This window comes from Perna viridis, chromosome 2, assembly GCF_037379345.1.
Source record: "Perna viridis isolate PV_CMFRI_1.1 ecotype Kerala chromosome 2, ASM3737934v1, whole genome shotgun sequence".
Lineage (NCBI taxonomy): Eukaryota > Metazoa > Mollusca > Bivalvia > Mytilida > Mytilidae > Perna > Perna viridis.
Genome location: NC_142446.1, coordinates 6,165,861 through 6,179,539, shown reverse-complemented (window position 1 = coordinate 6,179,539; position 13,679 = coordinate 6,165,861). Strand labels below are relative to the sequence as shown.

At 32.8% G+C, this 13,679-nt stretch overlaps 1 protein-coding gene across 1 annotated transcript in view; it reads right to left on the bottom strand.

The window, feature by feature from the left end:
• Nucleotides 1–13,679, bottom strand: part of LOC148623458 (cleavage and polyadenylation specificity factor subunit 2-like) — a 123,959-nt gene that overhangs the window by 9,681 nt on the left and 100,599 nt on the right. The window contains exons 17-18 of the mRNA XM_088565259.1: nt 12,066–12,197; nt 3,548–3,713 (exon numbers count right to left, since the gene is read on the bottom strand). Of these exons, the coding sequence (XP_088421385.1) occupies nt 3,548–3,713; nt 12,066–12,197 (298 nt within the window). The remainder of the gene's footprint in view (nt 1–3,547; nt 3,714–12,065; nt 12,198–13,679) is intronic.

The window sequence follows — 13,679 nt, the reverse complement described above, 5'->3', positions numbered from 1 at the left end:
CTGGCAAACCATGCCTTATTAACGAAGTAAGTAAAGGTTTCATGCTTTGGCACCATGTTTGACAAAAAATTCTGGAAAAGAGCATATTTTGATGAAATCTTTTCAACTGAGTACCTAAGGCACAGTAAAATGCCATCAGTGTTTTTAGAACCTCTGGAAAAAATTGGGGCAGGGTCCCCCATGACATGTTATCCCACCTAGTCTGGGAGGGGCATTAGCCAACTATATATTTGCTGAGAAATGCATAAAATGAAGTTAAATCATGGCTATACATGTACAAAATTATCATCATCACCATTCAAGAGACCATAATGTAAACCAAATATTGTTGAATCTAAGTAAATATAAAAATTAGTGGAAACAGCAGCCATTTTGAAAATGGCTGTACAGAACAAATTTTTATCATCACCATACAACTAAGAATACTAATTTTCCTAGAGAAACAAAACATCATTGGAATCTGAGCAACTGGTCAAAATGACCACAAAATGGCCGCCTAAAAAAGTTTCAATACTGCAAGTCAACCAGAGGCGGATCCAGAAACTTTGAAAAAGAGGGATGCCAGCAGTGTTCCTCAGAAAAAAGGAGGCTAGGACTTCTTTTGCCATTTTTTGTCAATTTTAGACATGAAAATGACAAATTTTCCAACATAAAGAGTGGGGGTATCAGAACTCAGAATATTATGTTTATCTTATAACTAGCTATCATCTTCATAATTTTTCTTTAGTTGCGGAAAAAATAGCAAAACAGGCATTTTAACCCCCTATGATCTATTTTCAGAAATGATGGCCACATTTTTCAACCAATGAAAAATTTTAAACAATCAGTTTGTGCAGGATACCCTTAGGAACAAGTATGCCAACTTTCATTAAATTGTGTCAAATAGTTTCAGAGAAGATGGTCAAAATAGTACATGTGAAAAAAAAAAAAAAAAAAAAAAAAAAAAAAAAACTGTTTTAAGGGCCATAACTCCTACATCCGGCAAAGAATCACTTTGAAAATTTTGGCATAGGTCCATCTTCTAATGGTGAACAAAATAATCCATGTCAGAATTTTGCTTAATTCAAGGGTTTTTGAGGTTTTTTTTTTGCATAAAACCGTATTTTGACCCCTATGTTCTCTTTAGAAATGACTGCCATGTTTTTCAACTGATGAAAATTTAAAAAAAAATCAGTTTGTGCAGGATATCCTAAGGAACAATTACCAGGTATGCCAACTTTCTTTAAATTTGACAATGGATTCAGAGAAGAAGATTATGGAAGTTGCACACGTGAAAAACAATTAAAAAATCTGTTTCAAGGACCATAACACCAGGCCACAAATCGTTGTGAAAATTATGGCATAAATCTGTCTTCTGATGGTGAACAGTTTTACCCACTGCCAGAATTTTGCAAAGTTCAACGGTTTTTGAATTATTTGCAGAAAGCTGTATTTTGACCTCTATATTCTATTTTTAGAAACAGTAGCCATGCTTTTCAATGTTTCAAATGTTTTAAATGATCAGTTTGCACAGGATACTCTAAAGAACAACCATCTCAAGTTTCATTCCTATTGGTCAAGCTGTTTCAGAGGAAAAGATGTTTGAAAAAAGCTAACACTGACAGACGACAATAGATGACGACGGATGCAAAATGATGACAATAGCTAACACGGCCTGTAGACCAGGTGAGGTAAAAAGTCAATTTTTTGAGGTGTGGTCCCTCATAACTCGAAAACCATAACAGATAAGTGGAATCTGATTAAAATTGCAGGCAGGGATTTTCATAAGGAAATCATTGATATATTTTTTTTTAAATTGGACAAAAAAAAAAAAAAAAAAATTAAAAGGAAATTTTTTTACCCCTTATTCACTGAAACAGTAAGAAATTTGATTAATAAACACAGGCAGGGACTTTCATTAGAAATTAAATAAAAAAGGAATTTATGAAATCGGACTCAAAATGAAGAAGTAGATTTTTTTGGGGTGTGGCCCCATCGACCCCTTATAACTTGAAAACTGTAAGAGATATCTAAAATTTGAATAATAATTGCAGGTAGGGATATTCATAGAAATCCAATAACAATAAAATTTTTGAAATCTGATCAAATATAAACAAGAGGCTCCTAAGAGCCTGAATTGCTCACCTGGTTAAATTTTCGCCTTTCAAGGGCAATAATTCTAACAATGAGTTGTCCAACAGTTTTGACTCAGAGAAAACTTTGGTAGGATGTATCATAAGGGTCATTTCATCAATTGAAAGTTTCTTTTTATCTATTAAAGTTTAAGATTTTGGCTGAAAATTGTATAAAAAAAACCCCGTCATTTTGTCACCTTTCAAAGGCAAAAACTCTTACAAGTAGTCCAACAACTTTGATCCAATTAGGACTTTTGTAGACCTTATAATAAGGATCATTTCAGCAACTGAAAGTATTTGGCTAAACCTTAAGGTTAGTGAGATATACGAGACAAACTTCAGACTGACTCCTTTGTTCCATTTTCAGTAACAGCGGCCATGTTTTACAACGGATCAAAAATCCCGATACCAGATATATGCTGAATACCCTAAGTAATATTCATACCAAATTTGATTCTAATTGGTCTGATAGTTTCAGAGGAGAAGATTTTTGAAAGACAAATAACATTAAAAATAGGGAAGAAAAGTTGAAAAGGGCAATAACTCCAACATGGCTTAACAGATTAAACCAAATATTTGACCAATGATAAATCTTATCATGCTGAACACTTTTACCCTATGCTAGAATTGGCTAAACCTAACAGTTTTGGATATATATACGAAAAACTACTGTCTGACCCCTATGTTCTATTTTAAGTAAAAGAAGCCATGTTTTTTCACAGATCAAAAATCCCCACAACATTCTATGTAGGATAACCCAAGGAACATTTATAACAAGTTTGGTTCCAATTGGTCAAGTAGTGTCAGAAGAAAGAGTTTTGAAGAATTGTTAATGACAACGGACGACGATGATGGAATAATAAATAAAGAGCTGCACTTTAAGTGCATGATATGCCTGTTGCTCTTTTAACTTGTCCTTGTGCTTTAAATGAATTTATATGATCAACTACAAATACTGTGAGCCCTGTCAAATGCCCTCCCCCCACAACAAAAATGTAAATAAAAAATGCACAAAAAATTTGGCATTATCAAGGCTACCTCAAGTATAACTAAGTTTGTTGTCTTGATTTTTAACCAGTACATTTCTATCTTGTTCAAAACACACTTTTCTGACAAGGTTATTATATTTGTTAGTCGATCATTATAAAAAATGATCTGTTTTCAATGAACAAATTTCCTTGGCTGTTTCCACCTTTTTTTAAAGAGTAAAACTTCATAACAGGGAATGTAAAATTTGACATTTATACAAATTGGAAGGGAGCTTACTTCAATAGATATGAAAAATTCACCAAAGTTTCATAGAAGTCAGTGAAAGTGTTTTTGAGTAATTGTCTGTATCACCATATACCCCCTTTCTTTACAAACAGGGATATCACTTGTACAAATACCAGGTTACTAAAAAGACATTCAATTCTAGCATGTTAAGAGCTTACCATCCTTTTTCTCATCATCAGGAAGTTCTCCTTCTTCTGGTTCATACATGGCCTTGGTGTCTCTGATCTCTCTCTTCATTACCACTTGTCCATCAACCCATGCCAATTCTATTTCTTTTGCTCTGGCAAAGTCTAAAGCACTAACTACATAATCTCTTAACCGCACCTATAAATAAATTTATAGTTTAAGAATGGTAACACTTAACATTAACATGTACATGTAATGCCTAACACTGCACATGGTAGGAACTGTATGACCAAAACATAATATGTATTAGATACATACATGTACATGAATTTTAACTATGCATTCACTTACTATATATGAATGTACATGTAACTGCAAATACTAGTTCCTAAATATAGTCCCTGAACCGATCAATGCAACTATTTGATGTATCCATGACTGCTGACTGATTGACTGCTGACGGATTGATGACTTGTGACTGATCTGATCAATGTTTTGTTATATAAAATGACGAATGATCATGTAAATTTTAGAATTTCTATCGGAATGAATCAAACATAATATCATATCAAATTAATCTTAAATTGAAAATTTTATAACCTCATATTGTATTTTGTTTTAAATAAAACATGGAAATTCTTCCGTAAATCGTGAAGATGATAGGGAAAGCATGGCGAGCTTGACGCAGAAAGGTAGCGTCGCTCCTAAGAAGAAAAAGAGAATGATCAAATCGGTGGCTTACTCTTAGATGAAGCTCGGATTAAAATGTTAAAAAATTCTTGGAGAACTAAGACTCCAGAGATTCTTACATGTATTCATGATAAATAAAGGAATTGTTTTCCTGTTCTTAACAGTGCTGCTGATTTTTTGCAGGTGGCAAGTTTAGATGACATTTAAGATATGATGATCAAGACTACACATGGTCCAAAGACTGTAAAAAATTGGGACAAACAGAAACAGCTGTTTACTCAACCACTGAAACAAATAAAATAAAGAGCCGCGCTTTAAGTGCATGATATGCCCGTTGCCCTTTGAACTTGTCTTTAGGCTTTTAATGAATTTATATGATCAACTAGAAATACTGTGAGACCTCTCAAATAGCCCCCTCCCCCACAAAAAAAAGGAAATAAAAAAATGCAAAAAACATTTGGCACTATCAATGCTACTTCAAGTTTAACTAAGTTTGTTGTCTTGATTTTTCACCCATACATTTCTGTCTTGTTCAAAACACACTTTTCTAACAAGGTTACCAAGTACCTTTTATATTTACTAGTTGATCATCATAACAAATGGTCCGTTTTCAATGATTTTTCAATGAATAAAATTTGGCCATTTCCGCCTTTTTATAAAGTGTAAAACTTCATAACACAGAAACATAAAATTTGAAATTTAAACAAATCGGAAGGGAGCTTAAATCTGATATATATAAAATCGAAAGGGAACTTACGTCAATAGATATAAACAATTCACCAAAGTTTCATACAAGTAGGTGAAAGTGTTTTTGAGTAATTGTCTGAAAACTTGAAAATCTCCCTTATTTTAAATAAAAAAAATTCATAACACAGAAACGAAAAATCTGAAATTTATAAAAATTGAAAGGGAGCTTACATCAATTGATATGAACAATTTTTCATGAAAGTTGGTGAAAGCGTTTTTTGAGTTATTGTTCTAATATTCTAAAAGACAAGCAAAGGTTTTATATTTACCACTCACTTCTGAGGGTGTATTTGTTGACGCCTTAGATGAGAAATTTGAAAAATGCAAAGAACAATGTGCTGGACTAAAGGATCTGTTGCCAGAGTTCACAAATGAGTGTTAACATGAATTCAATCCCAAAGAGGATTTTAAGTCAAACAAAGGTGTGAAGTATTCTTCATCTAACAATAATAATAATTCAAAGAACAATGGTCTAATGGTAGATCAAGCATTCATATATAAGTCCTACAAATCAGCAGAAAGATGGTTCTAAAGGAAGAGACTTTGATAAGAAAGTCAAGGACAAGAAGTCTGGCAGTTCTTGGGGTTCTTTTTGAATCTCTAAGAAAAGCAGTTGACTGGAATTTGAAGGTAAGACTAAGTCAGAAACAGACAGAGATACCAGTTGGGGTCACCTGAGATTTCTCCTAAAAAATTGGGAAATTATTACAGATGATCAATGGGTTCTTTCAATCATTCAAAACAGGTACAAATTAGAGTTCATAGAGAAACCCTATCAGTCAAGAATAAGGAAAACAGTAGTTTCACAAAAAAGATACAGAAATTTTGCTTCAAAAAGAAGATACTTTATTGCAAAAGGATGCAATAGAACTGATATTGACTCATGAGAGTCAAACAGGTTTCTACAGTACCTTCTTTCTGGTTCCCAAAAAGAATGGGAAAATGCGCCCAGGGATAAATCTCAGACCTTTCACAGGTATCTCAAGAAAACTCATTTCATAATGGACACATTAGCAAGTGTTAAATCTAGTAAAAAAAGGAGATTTTGCAATTTCACTAGATCTGAGTGATGCCTATCTGCACGTTCCAATATATCCCAAGCATCGGAAACACCTGTGCTTTTGCATTCAAAATCAGTGTTATCAATTCAAAGTCCTTTGTTTCTGACCAACTTCAGTACCAAGGGTTTTTACGAAAATAGTGTCTGTAACTCAACATCTGAAATCACATCTCTCATGGTGGTCAAATTCAGCAGTCATGCTGAGAGCCAATCTTTCCAATTAGCAGAGGCATCAGTTGTCATAACAACAGATGCTTTGAAAACAGGTTTTGGTGGTTTCATGAACGAGGAAATTTTTCAGGGAAATTGGACGAATGCTCAGAGCAAACGTCACATACATTGCTTAGAGATGGAGGCAGTATACCTGACCGTAAAACATTTTTTACCTCAGATAAAAGGTCAAACTATTCTGGTAAGATCCGACAACAGTACAGTAGTCAGGTATCTCTCAATGCAAGTGGGCAACTTTGTTATCAAACTTGGGATATTTGGAATTTAGCCATTCAAACAAAATTCAGATAAAGGCAGCCTACATTGCAGGGTGCAAAAACATTTTGGAAGATCAAATGAGTTGGTTCAAAATTCTTCCAACAGAATGGTCCTTGAACAGACAAGTAGTTCAGAGTTTTTTTCAAATTTTAGGCCAACCTTTGATACATCTGTTTGCGTCTGTACACAATTGGCAGACAGAGATATTTATTCATGGAGCCCTCATCCACAAGCACTAGCACTTGATGCTTTGTCAATCTCATGGGAGGGAATGTTTGCTTATGCTTACTCACCAATTTTCATGATACCTTGGGTGATACAATATATGAGGCAATTCCATTGTCAGATATTACTGACAGCCCCTCAGTATCCCAGGAGACATTGGTATCCAGAACTGCTTCAACTATTGATAGCAAATCCAATTCTGTTACCAAATTTCCGGAGCTTCTATGTCAACCAAAAACACATATTTATCATCCAAATCCCCATGTATTCAGTTTGAATGCATGGCTACTATGAACAAACATTTTGAGTCACAGGGATTTTCAAAAGATCTAGAAAGTTACTCTCCGATTCTTGGAGAAAAGGAAAAGACTATTGTTCCAAATTCAAGCAGTTCAATGGCTGGTGTAATTCAAGGGAAATTAATTCAAGTTCAATTTCTTTAAGTCTGATTGCAGATTTTCTGTCCTATTTATCTTATGAAAAAGGGGTACAACATAGAACGATAGCAGGGTACCGTTCTATGCTCTCAACAGTCTTACCACCAGTTGACAATTTTCCAGTGGGTGAACACCCTCATATTATTAGATACAAATACAAATATTTATTTGTTCAAACACATTTATAATAAATGCTTATGACACAACACACAAATCCAAACATACAAAAAATGACAGTTCTAATAATAACCATATTGAAAATCTGGAGTGGAGGTGCCTTAAACTAATACTTTATTTACCTGACAAGGCTAAACATTTATTTATATATACAATTATGGTTTTTAGAATAATCAAGTAGTTACTGTTTAATATCAAAAATAAATTATTTCCTGTTATTGAAAAGAAACTTTTGTCTTCGTTTTTTATCTTGTTGATGAAAACTTGTCTGGGTACTTTATATGCTGGACAGTGTATGAAAAAATGCACTTCATCTTCAATATGTGAAGTATTGCATGAAGTGCAAATACAGTTATTTTTGGGGATATTTTGGTAGCGTCCCCTCTCAATTGCAAGAGAGTGAGCACTAATCCTAAATTTACAAATTGTGGATCTGTCAGATTTAAATTTGCATACATTAACATAAGCAGGTCTACAATTTGATTTGTGTAAACTTTTATAAAAGCAGAGTTTATTATTTTCTGTTAAGCAGCTATATTGATCTTGAATACCTTGATCAAGTATTCTTTGTTTTATATTTGATATATAACGTTTGATATCATGGGTATTTAATATGAGGAAGATAAATCCCAATTCTTTTATCCATTTCCGGATTGTTGAGACCCATTTTTTATTTTTGGGGATATTATTATATATCTTATAAAGTGTGCTTTTTTAATTACATTTGTGTTCCCAAAATTTGATTACTTGTATAATTACTTCTGTTTTTAAAGGGGTCTATTAAGTTCTGCAAGGCATACAACAGTTGTTGCTTTGCTGTGTAGTCCTAAAATTTCTTTGATAAACTTAATGTGTAAATGTTCAAATGGATCTGTATCTTTAAGGTTACAATCAATTCCCCATACTTCATATCCATAAATTATAATAGGGTTGATTAAAGTATCAAATAGTTTTTCTAAGAGGGAACAAGGATTATCCAATCCTATTGATTGTTTAATATTTCATCTTTTGTTGAATGGTTATTAATTAATTAATGACCAGAAAGTTTTGGGATTATTTGTTATATTAGAATATGAATCATTACAAATTGCTTTCTTATACTTTTTCTCTTCAGTTTTGCAGCTTCTCCTGTATTTGGACAAACAGGTGTAGTATTTTTCCCAGTATGTTCCATTGTTAGGATATTTATTAACCAGAGAAAGATAACTATGGACAGTATTTCGTAGAACAAGGCAGGGATCAGAAAGCCATTGTTTTGTTTTGTTTTTTTTCTTCTGAGGAGGTAATTTTCCTTTTATAAATTTTGCAGACTTTTTGGCTGTTTAAAGCATTATAGAATTAAGTGTTTTTATTGCAGTATTATAGTCATCTTTATTGTTGTTAGACAAAAAATCTTGAATTTTAGAATTAATAGAGGGATTTTGTATAATATTTTATATTGTTCTATTGACTCATCATTCCAAACAAATTTTCCTGGAAGGAGGTTTAATGTGTCTTTAGTTATCTTATCCTGAAAGCATGTGAGTAAACATTTTATTAAACAATGGTCAGATATGCTTGTCAGCTCTTTGGTTGAAAAGTTACCTATTCCTTGTATAAGATTTGTTGAGGCGAGTGTATAGTCAACTAAGCTACACCCATTATAAGTTTTGCATGTAGTCTGTTTGTGTCAATGTTAGGTAGGTTTTGATTCACTATCCATATTTTTAGTTCTGTTTATGTGTTTTCTTTCGTTTATACCATAGTCAGGATTTTACAAATCCCTGTACATTACCACCTGACAAGGATATTCAGGGAAAAGTAGAGGAAAAATAATATAAATAAATAGATTACAATGTACACTGACTATTGATTTTATAACAATCTATATAAATTTATCCAAAGTAAGTATAACAAAAAAAAAAACAAAAACAAAAACTGATATATGACACATACACACAATCAATTCACAGATCATTTTTGAAATCTCAGTAGTATTGTTCTCCATTTAGATTTTTCTATGATCTATGAAAAAATAATGAAGTATCATATGTTCAATTGGAATATGGTAAAACATTACTGAAAAATGATATTGAAATCCGTATTTTTAGTTCTGTTTGTATGTGTTTTACAAGAACCGGAATTCTGTGATACATGTTCAGAAAAACATGGTCGTAGTACATGTCGTCTGTTGGTATAAAATGACTCATAACACTGATTTTTGAGAATTGAGAAGCAGCATTCGTTATTATTGTGTTTGCATCATTGATTTTGCTATTATGCACATCCTTCTGTCTCATCAGGGAAGAATATGAGTTTCAGAATCTGGCCAAAATTTGTTAACTTCTTCACACATATTTACACATTCATGAAGTTTTATCCCATCTTTTCGGATGTCTCTAGTACCGATTATTGTTTTGGGATCAAAATGATGTCCAATGTTCTTCATGAATTCTGTGATAGCACCACCATTGATATACCTACATAGTGTGGTTTTACATGGAGGGATTTTTTTGTTGATATTCTACGTAGAATAGAATTGGATAAAATAAGATAATTGGTACCTTTTTGACTTCCCTGTGGACAAGGTTTCCTTGGACAGATTTACAAGTAGTTTAATGATTTAAGCTATAACTTAAACTTGTATCACTGACTTGAACATTCTGACTTTCAACAGTTTCAATGGATATTACACTTTCATTGACTACTTTGAATGATTTGTTGAGTTTTATTGTTCTTTCATTCGCCTATGTCTCTTTTCACATCACTGACAAGATTTATAACAGTGATGAGAGTGTTTTCCAGAGATTCAAGAGCTGTATTTATACCTATTAATTTGATTCTAAGGATAGGTTGTGTACCGCTACTCTTTCCCTCGTGGACAGTGCAATAGTCTTTCTTGTTGGCTGGATAGGAGTCGATGTTTGTGGAGTCATGGTCACATTATTTGCATTATGATCTACAGTTGTAACATCTGAGTCATTGAATAATGATTTTGCTGAGGTGTTCTCAATAGTCATTATTTGTTAGATCTGTTGCATCAGTGTGAGATTCAGGGTTTTGAGCTTGTGACGTGATACTGTCTTTGCGCGTGTTGAAATATATCCTCTCAAATATTTTACATTTAGGTCCTTGAATAACCACAGAACCAGTAGAATAGATGTTGAAGGTGACAGTGAATTCCTGATTTTCATCGTCATTGACCTTAACTTTGAGGACACTTAAGGAGGGAGTATCTTTAATGAGATCTGCTTTAGCAAAATGGCTCAAAATTCCTTCTTTCCACACATTTCTAAAGTCCTGGTTGATTTGGACAATTATATTAATTGTTTGGCCATTAGACTGTTCATGTACTGTCAGCCCTTTATCATCGACAACCTGATCAATGTGTGCGCTAGTCACACAGTCTTCAAATCTGGCTAGTGGTTTTGTGTCCCTAGTTTTAGTCATTCTACCAAATTATAGCTTACCTGTCACTTAACAATCCATTTATTGCCTATTTTTTTAGTGTGGGGGTCGCCATTACTGGAAGTTAAGAATATAATTAAAAGGGGTTTTTAATTCACAACCACCTGTTAAGAAACTGATACCAAAATGGGATTTATGTATAGTTTCAAACATGCTTGAGAATAGTCCTTTTGAACCTTTTGAACAATTGTCATTAAAAGAATTAACATTGAAAACTGTTTTTCTTATTGCTGTAACTACTTTCAGGAGATGTAGCGATCTGCAGGCCCCAATGATTGATGATCAGTTGATGAGAATTCAGATGCAGGGTATTACTTTCATTCATTATGGTCTTGCAAAACAGGACAGAGAGAAACATTTTGGTGCCAAGATCTTTGTACCGACTTTCAAGGAAAAATCTTTGTTGGATCCTCATAGATGTTTATTAGCTTCCGTTTAGGAATGGTCTTCCAAAAGAACAGAAAGGAAATCTATTTTTGGCACTTAAAGAACCACACAAGGAAGTTTTTTCTCAAACCATTTCACTTTGGGTTATTCAGGTTATTAAAGAAGCATACTCTAACATTGAAACATCTTCAGAATTGAAGCCTCGAGGTCATTCAACAAGAGCAATTGGGCTTTACTCAAGGGAGCATCTGTTCATGAAATTTTAGAATCTGCAGATTGGAGCTTAAAATCTACATTTAGTAGATTCTGTTTGAAGGAAATAGATGTTAAGGTTTTACAGTAGTTTGTGTTATTACTGATGTACTTTGATGTATATATGTTCAGCGAGTCAGCCGAAAAGTTATTTTGTCCACATGAGGTGATGGTTTTTATCGAATGCTGGAGCTTTGATATTAAGTTTGAGTGATTAATTATGGCATTAACATAAATGTTGAAATTATATCAGGTAAGAAAATACTTAAAGAAATAAAGTTACAATTTTATGAGTTTATTATTTACTTACCTGATGGACTCCCACCTCCTCCCCAGTTTAAAAGTTTCGGCAAAAAGTGATTAGACGCTTGTTTGATCTCGCCTATAAACTGAGGAACGACAGGTTGATGCATGAGTCCATACATGTGCTGTATTATACAAGTAGGGTCATAGTTAACAGGGTGTTTTAATCTACCTGTATAATAAGCGAGTCAAAGATGGTTAAGAGACGAATAAATCTTTATTGTAATCTTCTATCACGTAAGTAAATAATTAAAGCATAAAATTGTAACTTGAGTTACCAATCTTAATTTTAATTGGTTATCTTCAGAATTTTTTTAAGGTCAACCTTATAACTACCTGGTAAATATGACTTTCTCTTGTTGCATCTATAACTTCTCCCAATCCAGGGCTAAGAATCCTGACCCCATCTAATCTACTGCAATACTCAGCCATTGAATCAGTAGCCTCTCGTGTTCCATGTACCAACATCTGTAATGATACGGCAGGACATTAACACACATAACCATGCTGACATATACTGGAGATATTTGGATGGTAAGGGATAATAAGTACATTAGATGTCAAGATTTCATCAACGTGCAGGTTTTGCATACATAGATTGGTTTCTTCCACACACAGTCTTTTGTCAAACTAGGTTTCCATACAGTCTTAGTGAAATTAAACAAGTAATAATTTACAGCATACATGTGTACCTGTATTATTATTAAACGATGCAAATATAAGTAATAAAACAAATGTATCTGGATTTATCCCTGTAAATGGTGGGGGACAAGTTTGGCTACTTTTTCTGAGCTTGACACACATCATTTTGACAAAACATGGGTTCTAATATGACATTCTAACAAAGCTCTTAAGACCACAGCCATGGTAGAAAAAGTGATAAAAAGATGACCAACATTTAGTGTAACACATCTATTAAAATATGAAGAAACTATTCCTATTAGACTTTAAATAAATCAGGGAAACTCCATTTTATCATTGTTTTACCACAGTCTGGCCATTTACGAAGTTATTTAACCACTCGCTATAACTCTGGGATAAACAATGCTCCATAAATAGCCAGCCCATGGAAAAACAATGATAAAATGGAGTTTCCGTGATTTATTTCTAAATTATATTTGATTATCGTTTTGTTGTTAAGAAGTGAAAAATTTAAATACCAGTATAATTTTAAACTATGGGCAGTTTAAGCTAGTATTACATAAAAAAAACCTCATAAACAAACATTATTCATTTCAGTTAAGATAAGGTTCATTATAATTCATACTTATGTTAATATCATTTAAATGTTGGAGCAGTATTATTAAATGAAAAATTCTACATAATTTACTTTCTATTATAAAGTACTTTGTAGGCATACACTGAAATGACTAAAAGTGTCAAACCCAGAAGAATACAAGCAATTATGGACACTATATCTCACCCTGACACATTTTCGCAACAGTTTCCGGACTATGAATGAATGTTATATAGACATTAAAGTTACTCAACATATTTTCCTTTTCATATTAAATAAAAATACTGCTTTATAAAATATTTCATTTAAAAAAGTAAAAAACTGTTAAAGATTAGTGCCCCTGTTTTATACAACTAACTGTTGGTCATAACTTCAAAAAACTGTTAAAATTGGTTGATGTTGAAATGTATTATTCCAGTAATTTAGGCCATAATTCCTAGAACGGTCAACAGATTTTTGCACCAAAAATAGGTATTGAAATACTGAACATTTTGAAATTAACACTAATTATCAATCTGCTTTCATTTTCTAAATAATAGGCAAAAAGTAATAAAAATGTAAAAAATGACACTTTCAAGAACCAAAACTCCAAGTAGGGTCAACAGATATTTTTCTGAAATTAGCACCAAAGAATAGATATTGATATACTGAACATTTTATCCATTTACATTAATCAACATTAATCATCAATTTGCTTTCATTTTCTAAATAAA